The sequence below is a fragment of the Myodes glareolus genome, chromosome 9, assembly GCF_982192425.1.
Source record: "Myodes glareolus chromosome 9, mMyoGla1.1, whole genome shotgun sequence".
In the NCBI taxonomy this organism is placed as follows: Eukaryota; Metazoa; Chordata; class Mammalia; order Rodentia; family Cricetidae; genus Myodes; species Myodes glareolus.
Genome location: NC_142034.1, coordinates 47,262,819 through 47,286,658, shown reverse-complemented (window position 1 = coordinate 47,286,658; position 23,840 = coordinate 47,262,819). Strand labels below are relative to the sequence as shown.

At 45.5% G+C, this 23,840-nt stretch overlaps 1 protein-coding gene across 1 annotated transcript in view; it reads right to left on the bottom strand.

The window, feature by feature from the left end:
- Positions 1–23,840, bottom strand: part of Vps53 (VPS53 subunit of GARP complex) — a 136,432-nt gene that overhangs the window by 2,112 nt on the left and 110,480 nt on the right. Inside the window, exons 18-20 of the mRNA XM_085695344.2 lie at positions 17,461–17,609; positions 13,590–13,659; positions 86–223 (exon numbers count right to left, since the gene is read on the bottom strand). Coding sequence (XP_085551470.1) covers positions 86–223; positions 13,590–13,659; positions 17,461–17,609 — 357 coding nt within the window. The remainder of the gene's footprint in view (positions 1–85; positions 224–13,589; positions 13,660–17,460; positions 17,610–23,840) is intronic.

The following is a 23,840-nucleotide window of genomic DNA, read 5'->3' as shown; positions in this document are numbered from 1 at the left end:
TGTGTTTGCAAAAGCCAAACTCTCTGGAACAACGGATTTAAGATGGGGCCAGCCCTTGTGAACAGAGTCCCCAGAGAAGACACACCTTGAGGATCATTTCAGCCCGGGTCATGCCTTTCACGACAATCTTAGTGTAACTGGCAGGTGCCTTCCTCACCACCTGGGAGCCGATGGATGGGAGGTCGAGCAGGACCATCTTCAGGGAGTGCGTGTCCAGCAGCAGCTGCAGACCAAGCAGAGCGTTATGGCCACGCTGTGCACGAAGCACCTAGCGTGTCCACTCTGAGCAGGTGTGTGCTACTCACTGTACACGTGATCCTTTCCCGTTACAGAAAACTTGGAAAATAGTACTTCAAAGGAAAACCACAGTTTCCACTGTCCAGGAAGAGACCACAGTGAAATGTGGGTATAGTTTCTACTAAACAGTGTGTGTACATGAACACCTAGCTGGGCTCATACTGAGTGTGTGTATGGCTTCAAATCCTGCCCTTTCTAGTAGACATATGAAAGGTTTGCATTTTATTTCCCATCATTACAGTCTTAAAAAATTACTGTTTTTAATGGCTTTGTAATACAGGCTATTGTTTAAGTTACAGTAGCATTCTCCCATGTAATTCACTCCTTAGATTTTGGTTGTTAGCAACAGATGCTGAGGGTCTGGAGGGACAGCTCAGCAGTTAACTGGTTTGGTTCCCAGCACTCACTAGGTGACTCACAGTCATTTGTAACTCCAATTACAGATCCTATGCCCTCTTTTGACCTCCTCAGGTACTAGGCATGCTTATGGTACACATGCATACATGCAGACAAAACACTCATACACATATGAGAAAAATAATCTTAAAAAATAAAACAATATCAAGACCAAAAGGGCAGATGCTGAGGCAGATGGCCTCTTCATGGCTTCTGGCCTCATCAGCGGCATCTCCTTAAGGAACAGTCTCCGGAACAGGTCAAAGCATAGCTTATCTTGGATGTTCCCAGGACATGTCTGAACTTCTTTCCACCCACAATGTTCACATAGCTATCAGCATCACAGAAATTGCAGACTGCACCCTCATCAGCACTAAAAAACTATCACAAAATACCTTACTCATTCATAAGGCAAAAAACTGGTAACTTGTTATTGCTGTACTTAGGACCTCTCTAGATGCTGTTTGATGACATTTTAACCATGTATAATCATATCTTGGCAACAACCCACTTTGTTTGTTCTGGACTTCTTGAATGCTGATTATCTGGAAAGAGATCAGCTTTCCCCATGGATCACCAATGGCTAGAAGGGATACTACAAGTTTTTTCACATTGTCTCTCTGAGGTCCACCCTCATGAGCTCATTGCTCCCAATTTTACAGAAGAGAACATCAGTGCTCCGGAGGTTTAATAAGCAGCCACATGTAGTTCAGGGTGCTTGTTTAGATGCCTCCAGGCACTGATGGCCAGGGCACAGACATGCCTGAGGCCAGGGGCTGGGGTTACAGCTCAATGTAAGAGCACTTACTCAGTCCCAGACTGACTTTGATCTCAGGCACTGCAGAAAGCTAAAGAACAAGTGAACTAGGAACGAAATGGCTGAAATAGGGTATGTCTTGGTCTGTTCCAGCGGTTTGAGAGAATAGAATCACATATGGCACCAATAAGATAGAGCCAGGAGCGAGATGACAGATCTCTCAACTCCACTAAATTCAGACGATAGTGATCAAGACTTTCAGGACAAGGCTGGATGAGCTGTTAGACAGCCTTTCCCAATTACAGCTAGTTGGCAAGTGTCCTTAAGGCTCTGACACTGCATCCTTTACTTCCCCCTGGACTTCAGCTGGGAGAACTAATGGTTAAAGACAAACTAGCTAAGGAAAGACACAATCAGCTTAATGGTTATGGTGAGTAGAATTCTGACAATGTTACAGAGATTTGGGGAATGCTAATGCTTGGTTCAAATAACTAAGACACATTACATGATTGGCAAAGAAGGCTATCCTGATGACAGTAATTTCATGAAGGAATGTGACTAGTCAAAGCCTACACTTTCTGTTTGTGTATAATGTGTATGTGTGCACATGGCATGTGTATGCCATAGCATGTGTGTGGAGGCCAGAGAAAAACGCTGAGTGTTGGTTCTCACCTTCAACCTTGCTTGGAAGCAGGGCCTCTTTGATTTTTCCCCACTGCACTGTGTACCTGGTGCCAGGCTAGCTGCCTGTGAACTTCCCGGGATTATCCCTTCTTGATCTCCTTTCTCTTGCCTTCGGAGTGCTGGGATTAGAGATGTGCACTACCATCCCCAGCTTTATGTGTGTTTTGGCTATTTCAACTCAGCTCCTTCATGCTTGAGGGCAAGTGCTTTTGTCCTCTGAGTCATCTCCCCAGCCCCCAGAGTCTAAACTCCTTAAACTACTCAGCCGCGGGCAGCACAGCTATCTTATTACACTTGTTTTAGGCCTTTGAAGTCAGGTGTGTGTACATGTACCCAGGTTTCTGTGTGCGCACTCATATGACTGTGGAGGCTGGATGTCAATCTTAGATGCTTTCCTGTTGCTCCCCATCTTGTCTGACAGAATCTCTCACTGGACCTGGAGCTCACTAACTGGCTGGCTAGCAAGTCTGCAGGATCTGTCTGTTGTGTCTCCAACCCTAGTACTGGGGCTACAAGGATGCTGGCTTTCTATGTGCGTTCTGGGGATCCCAAATCAGGTTCAAGATGAAATCTTACCACCATAGTGTTTGGTTTTTGAAAAGCCATGAGTTCCCAGAAGTGTGTTTAGCATCTGAGAGAATGGCACAGAATACAAAGGCCCGTACCAAGAGCCCAGGGTTAGCATACTCCCTAAAGTCCATGGAATTTGCACTGTGCCCCCATACCCCTAAAGAACAAGCATGCTGGATCCATACCCCATAGTGTGTACCCTACAGTCCCAGCGACTTGGAAAGCTGAAGTGGAGGGTCACTTGGACCCAAGAGTTCAAGGCCACGCTGGGTGAAATAGCAAAACCCTGTCTTAAAGAAAATGAACATCGCTTAGAATTTAAGAGAAGGCCAGATGGTGGTGGCACATGCCTTTAATTCCAGCACTTAGGAGGCAGAGACAGGCGGATCTCTGTGATTTCGAGGCCAGCCTGGTCTACAAGAGCTAGTTCCAGGACAGGCCCCAAAGCTACAGAGAAACTTTGTCTCGAATCTAAGAGATGAAAAAGGAAAAAATTAAAACTTCTTTTTGAGACAGGGTCTCACTATGTCGCTCTGGCTGGACTAGAACTCACTTATAGAGATCAGGCTGCCTGCAAACTTAAATCTGCCTGACTCTGCCTCCCAGCTGCTGGGATCGGAGGCCATCTGGTACCATGACTAAAGACTGATTTTACTACTTTGTGTGTGTGTGTGTGTCCCCACGAAGGCCGGAGAAACATCAGAGCCTCCGGAGTTAGAGTTCCAGGCAGTTGTGAGCTGCCTGACACGGATGTTGGGAACCCAAGCCCAGTCCTCTGGCAAGTGCTCTGCTGCAGAGCAACCTCTAACAGCCCAAGACTTTCAAACTTTTAGTAGAAAACACAGGGATTGTTTTTATTTCTTGTGGGTAGAAAAGAATGTCAAATATGGGAAAGATTGAAAATTACATTACTCTAAGTTAAGTTACACGAGACTCACAGTAAACACAGACCCAAACCGGCCGTAGACTGGTGCTGCTCTGACAAGGGAATGTAAAGGATGACCAGGGCCAGGTGTAGTTTAGTGCAGAGTATCTGCTTAGTATGCTATAGGCCCTGGGTTCCAACGCCAGCACCATGCACACCAGAGGTGCTGACTAAGAACTTGTGGAGACAGAGTGAACTGGTTCCTTTGGGGGAAGCTCAGGAGCATTTTCTTCCTTGAAGAGCTACATAACCCATATGGCATGGTGCTGGGCATTTATAGCAGCCCTTGGCAGGCAGAAGCAGGAGGACTGTGGCAATATGGGGCCAACCTGGGCTACCTACAACTTCCAGAACAGCACTAGGGCTACATAAAGAGACTGTTCAAAACAAGCACAAGGTATAATGGCTAAACTATGGTATGGCTCCTTTTATTTACATCACAGGTTCTTGGCTGACAGTTTTTAACTTTTTGGTTGCTATGACCAAATACTTAAACGTAAGGGACAGAAGATTTGTTTAGAAGCACTGTCTTGGAGTGGTCAGTCTAAGTTTTCTGGCCCCGTTTGTTTTGAGAGAACATTATGGTGACAGCATTGTGTGGTAAGTTTCTTCACCTCATTACAGAGAAGCAGAGAGAAGGCCATGACAAGATATAGTCTTCAACTCATGCCCCCAGTGATGTGTTTCCTCCAACTAGCCTGTACCTCCTGAACTTTCCAGAACCTTTCAAAACAGTGTATCCAGCTAAGAACTAATAAGCATTTAATACACAAGCCAAAGGTGACTTTCATATTTAATTCATAGCACTCACGTTAAAAAGAACTTCCCTGTACCTGCTCTTTGCAAAAACAAGGACTGGAAACAGCTCGCTGTCCATAAAAACAAGAAAGAATAAACGAATGATGGCATATTTATGCAATGGGAAATGATATTGAAGCCAAAATGAGCGGACACAAATAACATATATCAACACAAATAAATCTCAAAAAATGGTGAGTAGGGGGAAAAGGCAAGAGAGGAAATGACATGTATAGTACAATTTATATAAAGCTTAGAAACAAGCAAAACAATCCGTGTATCACTTGGGGATATATACATCTACGGAACACCCAAATACATATGGCAACCTAGAAGCCTAGATCAGAATAGTGTTCACTTCTGGGAATGGGGAGGGGCTGAGGGAAGGGTGGAAATCCACTGGGGGCTTCAGCAAAACCATAATGACCTACTTCAAATTTGCAGAGATGTAGGGCAAACGTGGGAACATGGTACAAATTTCACTAACTGGTCACTATTCTTTTGATTTATATTCTATATATTTGTTAACAGGAAACCAATCTTTCTTTCTTCTTTAGGTGTGTCTTTTGAGGCCTGGCAAAGATTCAACTTCATCTACCACATAGTAGTTATAAGAGCCTGGGCCAACAAAATCAAAACCATGGCCTAGCATTTATCTGTTGGGAGGAACTGGGGATATTTGCTACTTTTTCTGCTTCCGAGAGATATATGTGGATGAGCCAGACATAATTTTCTAGTTTATTCCATATTTTAAAGGGGTATGACACCTTTTTCACCAGAAAATCCATTTTGTTAGCTAGCTGAAGAGATCGGGAAAGATGAGAACTGGTGTTGTGGGAATAAAAGGCCCCACTGATCACCACTACCTTCTGGTTTCATTTTGAAAACTGATCACAGTCCATTTGTTTCAGCACGAGGCACTGGGTGAGAAATGCCACATTTATTTGCATTTCAGAGATAATTTTGGGGGCCTACAGACTGGCCAAGTAGCTATGCCTAGGACAGATTATCGAGTAAAGGAAACGTTCAGAAGGAGTTCCCCTCCTTTCTTCTGGACTGATTGATGGATCGAGGCAAGGTCTTACCCTGTGGCCTAGGCTGACTGGGATTCCCTATAAAACCAAACAGGCCTCAAGCTCTTCATTTTCCCACCTTGGCCTCCTGAGCCCTGGGGCTGTAGGCCCTATCACAGACCCAGCTAAAACGGCTCCTTAGTGCTCTACAGTTTCCTCTGCAGAGTGCTTGTACAGTTTTTGATAAATTTACTTCAAGAGAGTCAATGTTTTATAGTGCTACCAGAAGTGGGTTTTACTTTCTTGAGGTAGGTTCCTGGTCTGTTGCCTAGGCTAGCCCTGAATTTATGAACATCCTGTCTGAGTGTTCCAAGTAGCTGTAAGTATAGGTGTGCAGGTGCGTGCATGTGTACGCACACAGACACACACATTATACCACACTCATTTAAAAATTAAACATTTTTTATGGGTCTACCAAGTGCTCACATGTTCTACTACTAAGTCCATCCCCATGCACTAGAAACACATTTCTAGGTCAGATTTGAACTCATAGGGAACCTCCTGCCTCTGCCTCCTGAGAGCTGCAATTATAGGTGTACCATCATGTCTGGCAAAGATTTTATTTTTAATTCTCCCTCCTTCCCTTTCTTCCTCTCCCTCTGTGTGTGTGTGTGTGTGTGTGTGTGTGTGTGTGCGCGCGCGCACGTGTGTGCATGTGCACGCACATGTGTTTATACCATGTGAGTGCAGGTGCCCCTCAAAAGGGCAAACAGGGAATAAGGGATAGAAATAGTAATATCAGATATCTGATCTGTGATGTGGGGATTTCTGTATCTGGCCATTGTGTCTGACGTTTGCTGTAATCTTTTCCCTACATGGATAGTAGGGGATGGATAGTGCTGCTCAGTCTTCTCACTTCTGTGCTGTGAGACTCCTTGGGGTGTAGCAGGAACTGCCTCTTCCTTGTGTGTAGTACAAAAGGAGTCTTTATGACTGAGTGACAGGTAGGGTGGCACTCTCTGTAAGAAAGATGGCTTCACAGGAAGGTGGTGGGTCAGAGCTTGCAAAGGAGGTGGGAATGAGTGCCCAGGGAGGGAGGGGCGGCTCTTCACAAAGATCTGTGCAGAAGGGCAAAAGCCAGGTACGTGGGCAGGAGCACCCATGTGAATACAAGAGGGAGCATACTCAGCTGTTTTGAATACAAGTCTGCACTCAGGAAAGCAGGAAGTGAGGTACAGGAGCCCGGGGTGCAGTTTGATGGCAGAGTGCATGTGTGAGGCTCTGGGTTCAGTCCTCAAACAAACGGGGAAAAAAAAAACCCTGGAAGGAAACTAGTTTAATTTCAGGAAACATGGAATGTTCTATCAATTCCCAAAATGAAATCTTACTTTGTTCATGAGTGGGTACATGTAGGAGTGGAGCACTGTTGCTAAAATCTCGTCCATGAGGTGTATGTCAAACATACATGGGTAACAGACTGGTATCATGAGACCAGGACTGAGCTTCAACAGCCCTACACCTGCCATCCTCATTCATTTACTGCTTGATTCCAGGGGCACCAGACAAGGGGAATCTCTGTTTTTTACCCTACAACAAACAACATCTGGCCACATCTGGAGACGTCTTTGGTTGTCACATTTGACCTTGTCACTTGCCTCTAGGGGGCAGAAGTAGTGGGTGCTGTCTAAGCCTCTATCAAAGCTGCCTAGCCTGGACATGGGCACCGTGGAATCCTGCCAGGTTCTCCCAGCCGTGCACTCGCTTCTTTCCCTTCCTAAGACAATGTGCACACACTGAAATGTGCAATACTTAAAAATATGTAGGTATTTACATGGTAATGATTCTTTACTTATTTATTTTTTGTTTTTCAAGACACGGTTTCTCTTTGTAGCCCTGTCTGTCCTGGAACTTACTCTGTAGATCAGGCTGCCCTTGAACTCAGAGATCCACCTGCCCTTGCCTCCCAAATGATAGGATTAAAGGTGTGCACTACCACTGCCTGGCCTTCTAACATAGTTCTTAGCTGTAGTTTGAGAGCTGTTTATAACACATAACATTTACCTTTCACAACCTTTTGAAATGCGTCTTCTGTATCCCAAGCCGGCTTCAGACTCACTAGTTGGTCAAGGATAACCTTGAACTGAGTCTCCTGTCTCTACTCTAGATGGCTACAATTATAAGAATTTGCTACTATGCATGTTTTATCATATTTTAAATACCTTTTAATCACATTCAGCAGTTATCCCATTTTTATTTTTGATATAGTTTGAATTTTTCTTATTAAATAATCAGTTTTATCATTTATTTGGACAGGGTCTCTGGTTGGCCTATAATTCACTATGCAGTTCAGACTGGCCTTGAGTTCTGAGTTCTGTCGGCCCCCTCTCTCCAGTGCTGAGATTAAAGGTAAACCACCATCCCTGGCCTCTTTTTGAAAAAGTACTTGTTTATTTTATGTGAATGTGCATACCTGAGTGTGTGTACATGCACCACACGCACACAGAGCCCACAGAGGTCAGAGGAGGCATCTGATCCAGATGGCTGTGAGCTGCTATGTGGGCACTGAACCTGGGTCCTCTGCAAGAGCAGTAAGTGCTCTTAACCACTGAGGTACCTTTCTAGCCCCCTTCGCGTTTAATGAAGAAGTCCTGCCGTCTAAAGGTTACATAGAAGAGGTGTGCCCAAGAATAACTGTCTTACTTTTCCTCTTTTCCAACTGTGATGATACACACTAGACCATGGTAATAGTGATGAGTGTACTTTCAAATTTTCTTTAATGTTGGGCATGGTGGTGCACACTTTTAATGCCAGCATTCAGGAGGCAGAGGCAGAAGAAGATGGATTTCTGTGAGTTTGAGGCCAGTCATGGCTATATATAGTGAGAGTTTGTCTCAACAACAAGCCCCTGCATGCCCCCAAATTGCTTTAATCCAGATGATTTTGAACTAGAAGAGTTTAAAAGCCAATGTGATAAAAATGTAGTATATTTTAATACATATGATGAGATATTATTGAGCCTTAAAGGGAAGGAATTTCTGATGACATTAGTGTAGGTGAAAGAGGCCAGACACAAAAGACAAATCCCCACTTATTTGATATTTGAAGAGTAGTCAAATTCGGAGACAGACAGTAACATATGACTGCCCAGGGCTGTGGTGGGAGCAATATTTAGATGGGTGCAGAGGTTTGTTTCGAAGCTGCATCTATACTTAAAGCCAACGCACTGCACACCAGAAGACGGCTAATTGACACATTTTGTTATGCAACTTCAAAATGTTCCTATGTACATATCTAGAAATATTCCTTTTTTAAGGTGCTAAGGATTGAACCCAGGATCTTGTATACACAAAGCATGCACCTTAGCATTAAGCCATCTGCCCATCCCACGATTTATATAAAGATAACACAAGAGACTGAACACAGGGCTAGTGCACGCTATCGTCTCACATCCGGCAGACAGAGCCAGCAGACAGTGAATTTGTTGGCTTGTTTGCTTTTGTTTTTCAAGACAGGTTTCTTGTGTAGCCATGGTTGTCCTGAAACTAGCTCTCTTGATCAGTCTGGCCTTGAACTCACAGAGACCCACCTGCCTCTGCCTGGTTTTAAAGGCCTGGAACCTGTCTCCCCTTGCCCCCCAGGCAAGGTTTGTGAATTTGAAGACACCCATAGGTTACACAGTAGGGTACTGAAACAAGACCAAACTAAACAACTAAAGGAAGAAAATACACGAAGGGAAAAAAGTAACTTGACAAAGATGAAGTTTGGAGCCATAGGAAAGGTCTAGAAGGCACCTGGAGTGTGCCTGGTTTAGTACTTGTATTTAAAGAGGACACTGAGCACCGGAGTAGGCAGGCACTGTTTGTGAGCAAGGGGCCGTCAGCAGCAGAGCAAGGACTGGGCTGTGAATCTTTTCCAGCACCACACTGTGCTGTTTTCTCTAGGGTAAGTTTAGGCAAATGGATTTTATTTCTGCCGTGTGTTCAGTCAGAGATGACCTCAGTTGTAAGACTAATTAATGACCCTGCGATCCCACAAGGCCCTCTGAAAAATCACAAACTAGCAAGAGGCATTACAATACAGGAATGCTTCAATTCCACGTGCCCTCGCAACTGCTCAAGAGGACTCTGGGGCCCGGAGACAAATAACTCACTGTATGTACTAATCACGGTGGGAATAAAGAGCAGAAAGAGCCTCCTTTTTTAATTTTCACATCAGTATTCAAGCCTAACCTCAACTCGGCATCGAGCACCTTTTGGCAGAAGAGATGCAGCCCAGATGAGGCACAGTCGCAGCTTTGAGTTCTACAGCTCTAGGTAAAGCTTGGGTTAGGGGACATGACGCAAGGCCGGGTGTGATGCGTTGGAATGTGTTTGTATTCAAAGCAGTTTTTTATGGACTTTCTTTTAAAAACTGATTTTATTATATTATTTATGTGTGTGTATGAGAGAGAGCGAGAGTGAGAGAGAGAGAGCGACCGAGAGAGCGCGCCAGCCAGCCCACAGAGAGCAGAACTCAGACTCATGCAGCTAGAATGCTAGGTGGTTGTGAACAGCTCGGGTCCTCTACACAAGCCGTCGGGCTCTCGCCTCCCTGTTGTTAACTTCTTCATTCCTAGGACTCTGCTGCCGATGTGCACAGGCCTCTGGCTACAGCATGGCTTAGATTTCAGAGTCCAGATGCCAGGGCTAACTTTACCCACATAAACCTGAACTACAGGGGCACCAATCAAGGACTCTATTGCCCTTCATTCCTCCTTGAAGTTTCCACAAGGCTGAGTCTTTAGATAGCCTACTACACACTCATCTTTGCATAGGGTCTGGGAAGCGAAGCTTTAGTTCTAGAAAATGGGCTTTCCCTGACATCTAAAAGCAGATGGGTCCTGTTCCTTAGATAGAAGCCCGTGGTCTGGGCTGATTCTGCTAGTGTTCCACTCTGTTCTGTTATTTGAGACAGGGTCTTACTAAGTAGCCCACACTGGCCTTGATCTTCCTGCCTCTGCTTGCTGAATGCTCAGGTGGCAGGTGTGCCCCTACTCTCCACTGGCTAACATTGTTTATAAAAGAGAAAATTTGAGGAAAACACTCATGATATAGGACTTATGTGACATAAAAACTTTCATGGCTATCAGATACTACAACAGTCTTGGAAGCCTGAGCAAGGTTCCAAAAACATGGAACTGTGTTCCCATGAGTCAGCTTTGGATTCCAGGCTTGGTCAAGTCTGTAGACAGAAATGTAACTGAGAACTCTAAGGCTGCTCCAGACACAGATCTTAATCTCTCCATATCCTCTCAGATGGCACAGTGTAATGAGGTGAACAGAGGGAGCACCCGGTAAACACGCACTAATGAAACTGGAGCTGGCATGTGAGGGCATCACTCTGCCACTTCCGATGGAGAAAATGAGATCCACACCCTAGACATGCCAGGGTCAGGGTTTCAGAACACTGACTGCTACAGTCAGGCCCAGCTGGTGTCTGAGTCGTGCAACCTCCCAGGGAGTTTTCCAAGACAACATTTTTGACTCCAGCTAGAGCAGGTCAGGCAGACAGCCGAGGGCAAGCACTGACTAGAAGTCTTTATGCAGGCGGCATGTGGAAGAAGTATTAGGGAAGATGAGCAATGAAACAGAAATAAGGTCACATCCAGGTCTCAGGAAGCTTACAGTGAGCAGGAGCTGGTATTTAATGAGGGCTGGCTCTGTGCCAGACATGTATATTACTTATGGGCACTGGCCTTGGTTTTTACAATTTCTATTTTATTTTATTTTGAGATAATGTCTAGCTATGTAGCTCAGACTGGCCTCGAACTTACAATTCTCCTATCTCAGCTTCCTAAGTGCTGGGATTACTGGGTGTGTGTGCCACCACACATGGCTCTCTGATTTGTTTAATCCTAACAGCTTGAGGTGGCACCAAGAATTCCTATTTCAGAGACAAGGAAATGGAGGTCCTGCAGAGTAACTCGTCTGTGGACAAACAGATGCAATGTTGCAGGCACAGGATCTAGCTTCTGCCCATGGCATTCCAGAGCTCAGGACATGAGCACTCACACTGTCCTGCACTTGCTAATAGAGAGGACAAATCATACTGCACTTCGATTCAAGAAACCTTACTATTCACGATGTTCCTATGTGCCTTTGACACTTCATGCGTGACTACAAGGTACTCCATCCAGGACATGCTAACTAACCATCTTACTGAGGGGAGTGGGGACTGGGGCAGAGGGGATGTCAACACAGCCAAGGAGCCACGAAGACAGGGAACTGAGCTGGCAAAGACCTGAGCCTCTACTGCATTGTCTCGTATGGTACAGAGCAGGATCTATGGAAATGAATTAGATGATCTTTTTACATGTTGTCTAAGTGTTTACAGATAGAGGTCTAGGGAAGACATTTTATGAATAATTTATACCTTAAGTGGTATTCTCAGAGATTGGAGAAATGAATATTTTATTTTGTGTGTGCCCATGTACATGTATGTGCATGCCTCTCTCTCTCTCTCTCTCTCTCTCTCTCTCTCTCTCTCTCTCTGTGTGTGTGTGTGTGTGTGTGTGTGTGAAAAAAGGCCAATGTTGACACTGAGTGTCGTCCTCAGTTGCTCTCCCACTTTATTTTTGAGGCAGGGTCTCTCACTGAACTTGGGACTTGCCAATCCAGTTAGGCCGACTGGCCAGCAAGCCCCAAGGATCCTCTTGTTTCTGCCTCCCCACTACTGGGGGTATAAGAACACATTACCGTTCTTGCTTGTTTTTTTAAATTTGCTTTTATTTGTGTGTTTGTGTATGTGTGTGTCTGTGTGTGTTTCTGCTTGTCTATATGTATGTCATGTGTGTGCAGTGCCTAAGGAGGACAGAAGAGGGTGTCAGATCCCCCTGGAACTGGAGTTAAAGACAGTTGTAAACTGCCTAGTATGGGTTCTGGGACCAGAAGCCCGTGTTTTTTTTTTTTTTTTTTTTTTTTTTGCAAGAGTAGAAAATGATCTTAAATGTTGAGTCATCTCTCTATTCCCTTATTCTTGTTTTTTTAAGTGGGTGATTTTTATAGCGATCAAACTCAGATCCATATCCTTGCAGGGTGTGCTAATTAGTTTTCTGACTTGACACATAGAGGAGTGATCTGGGATGAGGGAATCTCAACTGGTGAATTGCCTCCAACAGACTGGCCTATGGGCATGTTGGGGGGGGGTGTTTCTTGATTAATGATTGATGTGGGAGGGCCCAGACCATTGTGGGTGGTGCCACTCCTGGACTGGTTGTCCTGGGTTGTATGGAAGAGCAGACTGAGCAAGCCATAGAGAGCCAGGCAGTAAGTAGCTTCCTCCATGGTCTCTGTTTCAGTTCCTGCCTTGAATTCCTGCCTTGGTTTCCCTTGATGATGCATAAGTCAAATATACCTCTTCTTTCTCAAGTTGCTTTTGGTTAATGTTTACCACAGAAGGATATTTCTAATATCTGTTTTTATTTTCAAAATCAATCAGAGTGTTCCCTGAACTCAAAATGCCTAAATTTCAGAATAGGTGGGAATAGTTCTGAAGAGATGGGAGATGAAAAGAAGTGACTTTGCCGTAACACACAACTCAGTTCATCAGGGCTCAGAGGACATGAACTAAGTCTTTGTTTCCGTAGTTCGGAGTCTCACTATATACTGTACATTGGCCATGAGCTCTAAATCCTATTGTTTTAGTCTCCTAAGAGCTGGGACTACAGGCATGTGTCATCATGCTCCAGCAGAGAATCAGCTGAGGAGCTTCCTGGGGAGGTGAGTTCTGACTCTCCCTGCTCGGTCTCACAGGCCCTCTGCCCAGCCACTCAGAGCCTCTGCTGGACTTAGAACACTGGCCCTTATCCCTCCAGTACCAGTCCTCAGAGAAATCTGAAGTCTTCAGTCTTGTGCCCCTAAGACAGTTTCCCCTAACTTGTTTTGTGACCTTCCGTACATGTGACTGAGGTTGTGATTATCTAACCGATCTGAGTCCCATCTGGGCTACAATATGAGAACCTATCTCAAAAATCAAAGCAAGGAAACAAAAAGAGTGGCCAAGCAACCATATTTCTGTACTTCAGGGAAACCTATCGTGGTCTCTTAAGACTGAATCTGCCTGAACCCATAGGCTGGATCCATAATAAAGTCCTGCAGGAAGTTCGCCTTACCTGCTCTGCTCCCACCATGCTGATTGGCTTGCACTTGAAGAGGTGGGTGATAAATTTGGGGATGAATGAGCTGTTGATAGAAAAGTGACAAGTTACGCTTATTCTCCTTGTAGTGAAAGGCTGTAGAAACTTCTTATTTATTTTTGTTTTTTTTTGAGACAGGGCTTTTCTGTGTAGCCCTGAAATTTTCTCTGTAGACCAGTCTAGCCTCAAACTTACAGAGCTCTGCCTGCCTCTGCTCCCGAGTGCAAGGATTAAAGGTGGCAAGTGGCAGAAACTTTTTAAGGCTCTACTTCCTTTCAGGAGGAAACCGAGACTCCGGGTGGACACTCCATTCCCTACCCCCACACAGCCTACTCTTTCCTTCTAACTTCAGTTCCAGTTTTGTTTAGGAAGAACAGCCTGGGATTCGGCGGAAAGCTCACCCCATCTTAAGCTGGAGAGGTGAATTATTTTTGTTTGTGGTGTTGGGGATGGAGCTCAGGTGGCAAGAACTCTAGCGCTGAACCACACTCTAGTCCTACAGAGGTCAATACTACTGAGCTTCAGCCAGTTCTAAAGGTGACTGTTTCAGGTCCTAAGAGGGAGAATTACCCTATGGCAGTCTAATCACCTGGAGGGAAGGACCTCAAGGCAAGGCTGGTGTGAGACTTCCTCTTCCCGCTTAGGGCACTGTTACGCTAGATAAACACCTACACTTGTCATTCTACCATCATTCTGAGGAGGTGGCCAGTGTCAAAGAGAATATCCCAGGTCTTCACGAAGCCATCAAAACACTAAAGCAATTGTTTGTTTAAAAAAAAAGTTTATATATTTTTTATTTTAGTGTATGTGTCTCTGTGTGTGTGCATGTAACCATGTGTGCAGGTTCCAGGGAGGCTAGAAGAGGTCATTGGATCCCTTGGAACTGGAGTTACAGGCTGTTGTGAGCTGTTCCATGTGAGTACTGAGAACTGAACTGGAGGTCTTTGCAGAAGCAGCATGTGCTCTTAACTACTAAGCCATCTCTCCAGCCTAAACCAACCACTCTCGAGTCCTACCTACCCTAGACTTGAAGTTATATGAAATTTTAAAAATCCACCTTGTGCCAGGTGTGGTGACACATGCCTTTAATCCTAGCACTCAGGAAACAGAGGCAGGCAGATTTCTTATGAGTTCAAAATCAGCCTGGTCTACACAGTGAGTTCTAGGACATCCAGAGCTACATAGTGCAACCCTGTCTCAAAAAAACCAAAAACACGCTGGGCAGTGGTGGCACTGGGAAGCAGAGACAGGCGGATCTCTGTGAGTTCAAGGCCAGCCTGGTCTACAGAGAGTTCCAGAACAGGCTCCAAAGCTACAGAGAAACACTATCTCAATAACCAACCAAACAAACAAACAAAAAACCCAAAACAAAACAAACAAAAAAAATCCACCTTGCCATTCAAGCCCATCTGAGTAGAGTAACTGGAAATATCTGAGCAGTGGCAAGAGCTGAGGCTACATGGGCACTGTAAGGGTGTCTGAAAGCAAAACCAAGAAATAAATAGCTAAGGAGAAATTCTCTTACCAAGAAACAAAAATTACAAGATTTAAAAAAAATCTGCCAAGCACTGAGCGACAACTTAGGCCAGGTGGCCTGGTAATGCTGTTTAGGGTGAAGAACAGTGACAGCCCAGCAAATCAGGGCCCGAGTCAAGGAGGCTGTTGTGCTGCTGTAGTTCAAAAGAGAGCGCTGAGCAGGCGGTGCCCCCAGGCTCAGGACCACGGAGGAAAGGCAGAAAGGGGCAAGGTTTCTACCAAGGCTGGCTGCCATCTGTATCCTCCCTCCTCCATGCTTTGTCTGGGTCCTTCAATCTCACCACATCTTCTCCTCACACTGCAATCACGTTGCTAACTAAGGACTTCTGGGACGATTTCACGGAACAGAGGTGTACTAGTTTAGTGGGTGAGAGAAGTCATCTGTAATCCAAACTGCATTTTCAACCAGGAGTGGCCTTGTTAAGTTATTATGTTGGAGGCAATGCAGCCACAGATGGACTAACAATTGTGGAGAAGGAAAGAAGGTAATGGAAGACGACCCACAGCCCAGGGAGGAGTTGGGCCTACTAATCTAGAGGGAGTGTGAATAAGAGGGTCTGGAGGGGTTCTTGAGCCAGCCAGGTAAGGTGAGGTTAAACTTGGGACTACTCACACCTGCACACCCGGCTTGTAATGGAAGCTCCTTCACACTGGAGTGCTGAGGCTGTGTCCTTGCCCTGACTAGTCCATGTTGGGTGATCAAGAGAAACATGGGGATAATCCAGGCACAAGTCTTTGGAGAAGAAATGTGATGTGTCATTGCCAAGGGTCACCAGGATGAAAATAGTGGCTACTGGTCTGGGCTGAGATTTTATAACGATGGGAAGGTACCAAGAGTTAAAGCACAAAACTTTCTAAACTTTCTAGGTCTACAGCCAAACTTTTCCAGGTGTGGGGGATGGGCACCCTATTCCCAGATCACTCAGAATGAGCTTAGTAATAAAATTAAAAGGCGATGACAGAATGTGAGGTTGACACTGGACGGGCTGAGCAATGGACTCCTTACTCACTTTAACCTTAGCTCAATCGGACCCCTGGGTGCCCACAGTGGAGGTTTTGAGTCACAGTAGAGTTTTATAGAGACATTGTAGCAGTGGTTACAGGGAACGTCACATGTGATTTATCAGCAGTGCTTTTAGTGCACATTAATGAGCACCCAGAGAGAGGGAAGGGAATGTCAGCTTCTGGTCCATCTGCGGCCTGCAAACATAAATGCTCCCTGGGGAGTCAGCCCAAGCCTTGCTGATGAGCTTGAAACTAAAATTAACTCTACAGCTACTCTGTCACTGTTGTTCCTTGGGGTTTATTTATGTCAGATGGGGGAATCTAATTGAATACAAACCGGGAGAGATCTGGGGGAAAGAGAAACTCAGAAGCCTGAGTCACCAGTTGGGACCTGGATGAGAACAATCCAAATACGGTAGCTTGGACAGCACTGACCTTCCTGAAGCAACTTGCCAAACTGTGTGTCTGATAATTGGTCAAAGGAGACACTGGCCCTCATCACTGCCTGGCCTCTCGGGAAACAGGGCCGGAGCCAGATGTTGACTGGCAAAGAACCAAACTACTTCCTTGCTTCAAAATTCAAGGCAGAAATGGCCACACACGAGGACATGACCAGAAGGCAGGCAACGTGGTGCTTGCTCTGGAGCTCAACAACTTGCTGCTCCTGATTTCTAGTTCTCTGCCCGGATGTAACGACATCCGCGAGTGGATAATTTCTGGCAGCTACAATAACAAGTCCTATGGAGGAGGAGGAAGAAGTAAAGGTTCAAAGGCACAACTGACGTCCAACTCCTGAGAAGTTCAGACTCTAGTCAGAGAAAATGTTCGCATGAACTTACTGAAAAACAAAAACCTGAGCAAGGAGAGGTTTCGTGTATAGAATTGAGAAAAGCAAGATACCCCAAACTGTTCCTGTCTGCCATGGCTGATGCCTGTTGCTCTAAGCATGCACGTGTCCTAAAGTGGTCCATTCGCTCCTACCACTAGGGCCCTTTGGAGGACAGAAGAACGCTAGTTTTCCTGGAGGCCCCAGAACGAGCCCAGCTAGAAACTGGGCCACCTGGATTTTGAGCATGCTGGGTAGTTAAGTAGAGCAGTAAAGTAAGTCCACTGAGCACAACGTCAGGGCCATCACAGATCTCTCCCCACTCAGAGAGGGACACCTGGAGAGCAATCCTGGGGTCGACTGCCAGTGTGGCTCGTCAACTGCACAATTCCTGGCAGGGATATGGCCATGGGCATCACCTGCTCATTTTTCCTGGGAGATGAAAACAAGAAGTACATCAAGAAACAACTCAGGACTTACTTTGCAAATTTAATGCAGAACTGCGTGAAGTATTTCCGTGTGGAAGCCAGGTTGTCACGGATGATAGGGACATTCTGCTTAATGTGAAGAATAACAGAAGTGACGTAAGGGCTCTGGTCACCAACATGCTCCACATTCTGCCATGGCATCTGAAACAGAGACAGGACAGGACCGGGTTTTAGAGATCCTACAGGGGAACAGTGTTATCTATTACCAAGGAAGGGGTGTGGGGGTGGAAATTAGGTCACTTGGTGCTACAGGGATTGGCCTCTGCCAGCATACTAGTTCTGTGACACAGAGGCTGCCTTTGAGTAAAAACAAGCATGCCACCTCACCGGTGGCATGGAGTTCAGGCTCTGTTCCCACCCAAGCAAAGCTGTGTAAGGGACGCTCACCACATCACTAGGCAGAGGGTAAGAATCTGTCTAAACCCATAGAACAGTGGTTCTCAACTTGTGGGTTGCAACCCCTTTGGGGTTGAATGACCTTTCACAAGGGTGGCATATCAGATATTTACATTATGATTCATAACTAGCAAAATTATAGTTATAAAGTAGCAACAAAAATAGCTTTTTGTTGTTTTTTTTTTGGGAGGGGGGGTTGAGACAGGGTGTCTCTGTAGCTTTGGAGCCTGTCCTGGAACTAGCTCTTGTAGACCAGGCTGGCCTCTGCCTCCTGAGTGCTGGGCAAAGACAGGGGGATCTCCATGAGTTGGAGACCAGCCTGATCTACAAAGTGAGTTCCAGGACAGCCAGGGCTAGATAGACCCTGTTTCAAACAAAACAAAGTAAAATAATAACAAAAACAAAACAGAACAACCCCCCCCAAATAAACAAATAAAATGGAGTTTAAGCTTGCACACCCAAGGGAGAAGCAGGGGCATGGCCTGGAAGACAGGAAGAATAACAGTGTAGACTCTGTCATTTAGTGGAACGCAGGAGGGCTGGGGGCTCCTATGTCACCTATCATGTACTCATTTCTGACCCTGTCTTGAAGGAGCCCTTCACAGCCTAACAGGGCTGCCTGTTCAAAGCCCTCTTAAGCCAAACCAACCCTTTGGATCCATTCAGAAGGGAGGTCAGCAGCCCTAAGGCTTTCATGTCTCTGGCAAGAAAACACTCATTTTTATAGAAGTGAATCTAGGTTATCTCAAAAGCAACATGTTCTCTTAATCTTTGAGTTAGCTCTCTAGCCTCCCCCCCTCTTCATTTTACAAATAATGTGAAGAGCCTCTTACAAAACTTCAGATCAGCTTTTGATGCTGGGCACAATAGTGTATGCCTGTGATCCCAACATTTATAGGCTGAGGATGGAGGTTTGTAAGCTTGGGGCCAGCCTGGACCACATAAGTAGCACTCTGATTCTACCAAAACAAACAAACAAAACCAAGTAAACAAACACAGGCTCCAGATAGAGAAGGGGAATTCTGTCAGCAAGTGTAGGCACTTGTTGCCAAGCCCGATGCCCTGCGTTTGCTCCCTGGGACCTATGTGGTAGGAGAAGACTACTGATGATTGCAACGTGTCCTCTGACCTCCACATATGCCTATGGCACATGTGTGCACACACATACAAAGTAAAGACATTTTAAAAAATCTCTAAGAAAAGAAAAAGGAAATCTTATTTATGGATCTGTTGATTGACAGAGACAGAACTGTACTGTGTTGTTCAGGCTGCTCTCATGACTTCTGAACTTGAGAGCTCTTCCCACCTCAGCCTCTCCAGTAGCTGGAGGTACAGCCTTGTTTGGTAGTAAAAGAAAAAAAAAATATCTGGGAAAAAAATAGAAACAATGGAGAAACAGTTAAAGCTCCAACAGGAGTTGCCTGTACAGTGAGCTATGTGTAATGTTTTCCTCATTATCTGTTACCTTATTTGAGAGGCTTTTCTTTCATCCCATTTTAAAAATCTGATTCTACCAAACAATGAACGTCCTGATTCCCAGTGAACTCATAGGGTGAGGCCCAAACTGACAAGTATTAGTCCACCCTTCATCTTCCTCCTCCCAGTTCTATAGCAAAGCTTGGAATACAGGGACCCAGGCATGGGCAAACATGGAGAACAAATGTGGGGAATTGGGCAGAAAGAATTTCATGTCCCACCTTGAATCAACAAATGACAAGAGCCTTCCAGGCTGGCAGCACTGGATAGTTCACGATCTTAATGCAGTTTATAAACAATGATTTAAAGATGACAGCTCCACACTCGCAGAACACAGCTATAAAGAGAAGTGGTGACATGTTCTGTCACTGGTTATAAAGCATCTCTGATGCAAGGCAGATTGTAGCTGCATGGCTGCTTCAAGTTCTTGCTAGTTAGCTGGATGGATATCACACTGATGTTCACATGCGTCATATATGTGAGGATATCCCCCTTGCTTTAAGTTTTAGTCAGGTACGGTCAAATTGAAAGAAGTATTAGCAAGTATTTATGATTTTAAACTTTAGTTAGCTTAATGAAGAAAATAATTTATAGTACTGGGAAATAAGAACTGACATTGTTCTTATTTTATGTGTGTATGTATGTGTACATGTGTGTGCATGCGTGAGTGGAGGCCAGAGGTCAACCCTGGGTACTGTTTCTCAGGAGTCTACTTTGTTTTGAGGCAGATCTCTCACTAGTCGGGGGGTGGGGGAGGGTTGGCCACAACATACCAAGGATCTGCTTGTCTCTACTTCCCCAGGGCCACAGCACTTGGCATTTTACTTGGGCGCATAGGATCAGGGTCATGGCAGTCACTTTACTGACTGAATTTATCTCCTCAGCCTGTTTTTATTTTCTTGTGTTGGGAAAGGAACCCAGGATCTCTGTGCTCTATCTGTGAGCTTCCGTCCCAGTCCTTGTTTCTCAACCTCATGCTTTCTGGTGTTTTGAGACAGGGTCTCACCCTGTAGCCCTTCCTATCTAGGCCAGGCTAGCTTTGAACTCCTGGTAATCCTGCCTCAGCCCCACAAGTGCTGATCACTAACACACACCGCCATGCCCAGCAACCAGCCCATTTCTATTACTAAAAAAAAAAAAGAATGTACAAAATACAGTCAGCAGTGCCTGTGCCTTGATACCACTCCAGTTGGTTGACGCCTGCCCTCAACTACCCCAGATGGTTATGGCTGAGGTTACTGTTTATTTTGTGGGTACAAGGTCTTATCATGTAGCCCAGGCTGGCCTGGAACTCAGAGATTTGCCTCTGTCTTCCAAGTGCTGGGCTCAAAGGCCTGAACCACCATTTCTGGTCTTAGCTGTAACGTAAATGGTCAAAAAACTGGGTGTGGTAACACATGGGAGGACTACCATAAACTAAAGGGTATCCTGGCTTATACATCAAGACCATGCTCCCCAAAACAAGAAACAAACTAGGCAGCAGTATGAGTAGTCTGATGGCTGTGCGTGTGTTGTGTGCGTGGGGTGTGTGTGTGTGTGTGTGTGTGTGTGTGTGTATGGCTTCCCGTAGGTGATACTTTGCCTGGTGTCACTTCACTTACTAGCTGAGTGTGATGTCATTTAGTTCTGACAGTCTGATAGAACAGGACACTCAAATGACAGCACTGCGACAGGCCAAGCACTGCACAAGTGTGCTTGTGTGACACAGAAAGGCACCTCCGCCTGGGTGCGTGCGGCTGTCAGGCAAATCTCTCAGCAGAGGGCACGAATGGCGTCTGTGCTAGAATGAGCACAGCAAAAAGTAAGATTCCAGCACTTCCAGCTAAATTCTGGCACTCAGCATTTAAGCTACCCTTTTATAATGAGATTTTTTTCTTTTGTGCCCTCTGTTTGGTGGTGAGGTGAACTGGGTTGAATACCATCTGGTACTATATAAATAACAAGAAATGGTTCACAAAAAACTTGTACATCAGATGTAGTGTTGACAGAAAGAGCAAGCAAGAAAATGAAGAAAGTAATGACAGAAGTGCCCAGGACTCGTGTTTAACCAAAGGTGACATTGTGAAGCCCAGCCCATCTGTGGAGCTCTGCTTCTGCTGTCGGAGGTGTGTGGTCCGTGCTGCTACTTCCCACAGCAGGCTAGATCGTCACATTGTTACAGAGGGCCCGCTGCAGCCCTGCAGAGAGCTCACTGCAGACCTTGCCTTTCCTCTTCTGCACAAGGCTCTGAAAGGCCTCCTGACAACCTGATCCTCAACTGAAAACCTAAATCCCCTGCCCCAAGTTAGATTGATAGGGAGCACAGCCCCACGTGTTTGGACTCCAGCAGCTGTAGTCTAGGGCTGTGATTTGGGTTTCCGAGCCATGGGCACCAAGTCCTGGACTTCATACACACACCCGGCCACTCACTCCCGCAAGCCTCTGCATTATTTATAGGCACCTACTACATGCTCAGCACTGGAGTAAGCCTTGGTGAGAAGACAGGGAGAACACTCATGATCACAGTTCTCAGCACTGTGACTGACACTGTCACACCAGCTCCTGCGTATGATGGCATTGCCACACTTCATAAGTGGGAACATGAACTTCAGGACAGTGGTGACCTGTCTGGTGAGGCCAATCAGTTGGCAGGTGGGAGACAGATTCTGGCTTGTCCCATCCCAAAGCCCATGATCTTCCCACTTTACCATGTTACTTCTAGAAAGACTATCTTCAGTTAACATGAGGACAGTTGGGGGACTTTAGCCTAGTAAAATGTACTCCCGGCTAGGAGTGCAGACATGCAGATAGCTGGGGAGAGGTGGGGTGTGCAGGGGAGGAAGAACTGATAACTCACTGCAACTATGCTCAGAGATAACTCCCAGGGGAAGGCAGGATGACCTGGGGCAGACAGTGGAGCACAAAAGGTCTTAAGGAGATAGGCATGTATGTGTACATATGGCCCATCAACAGGGAATTGATTTTTACTTTTGTCTTGGTTTTTTTCAGACAAGGGCTCATGTATTCAGGCTGGCCTTAAACTATGGAGCTGAGGATGACTGTGCACTCCCGATCTTCCTGCTTCCGCCTCCCAAGTGCTGGCACACACTTCCCCAGTGGTGACACCACACCAGACTGGGAAGGGGGTGGACTTATACAACTTTTCATGGTTTTTGGTGTGAGTGGTACTAGGACTAGAACTCAGGGTGTCATATGTGCTAGGCCATCAATCACTCTACCACTCAGCTATAACATAGCCCTTTTCGGGAGTTGAGACAAGGTTTCTCTGCGCAGCCCTTGCTAGTTTGGAGATTGACATGTAGATCAAGCTGGCCAGGAACTCACAAGATCCATCTGCTTCTGCCTCCCAAGCGCTAGGATTAAAGGCTGCACCACCACACGTTTGTTTGTTGGGTATGTATGAGTGTTTGAGTGTGCCGCTGCATATGTGTAGAGGTCTGAGGACAACTTGCAACTCACTTTCGACTATGTGAGTCCCAAGGATCAAATTCAGCCCCTTGGGCTTGGCAGAAAGCTCTTTTAACTGCTGGGCCATCTTTCTACTTATTTATTTATAAACATATCAGCATAAAAAGAAAAAGTGAACAAATCTGATTATTGTAATTACAGGTAATTACCGTCTTCTTTTAAATATTGGGGGTGGGGGGCTGGAGAGGTAGCTCAGGAGTTAAGGGTATGCGCTGCTCTTCCTTCCTGAGGACCCACGGCCAGTTTCCAGTACTCAGGTTGGGCAGCTCACAACTGCACATAAGCCCAGTTCCAAAAGGATCCAGGGAGTCTCGCCTCCACGTGTAATACTTGTGCGCTCTCTCTCTCCTCACACACACGCACACACACACACACACACACTAATACATACATCAATCAAAATAAATAAAAATAAGCGCCAGGTGTGGTGCACTTGGGAGGCAGAGGTAGGTGGAGCTCTGTGAGATGAGAGGCCAGCCTGTTCAAAATAGTGAGTTCCAGGACAGCCAGAGCTACACATGAGACCTCTCCTCAAAATGAATGAATGAATGAATAAATAAATAAATCTGTATTTTCTAATAATAATGAGGATGACTTGCCTTCATAATAATAAAAATATTTTTCATGAAGAGGAAGATATTCATGAAGGTCTTAAGGAGATAGGCATGTAAGGTACATATGGCCCATCAACAGGAAAGTGATTTTTACTTTTGTCTTGGTTTTACGTGGTCAGACGTGGAAAGTGAGTCGGGAGGGCTCTGGTGGTGATGCTCTGTAGGCCTGCTGACACAGGAAACATTTTAATGAGATGGGAGCAGATCTGAGGCCAGTGCTAGCTGCCTCAAACTGTCTTTGGGGACAGCAATTCAGTTTCCTAAATCAGTGCAAGGTCACAATTCTGAAACCTAATAGAAGATACATGCCGGACTAGAAAGAAATTGAACTTAATCTATTTTTTCCTTGCTTTTTCTAAAATTAGTATTAACAGGAAAAGTTAAGTGTGTTTGACCTTGGATAGAAACTTCAATTCTT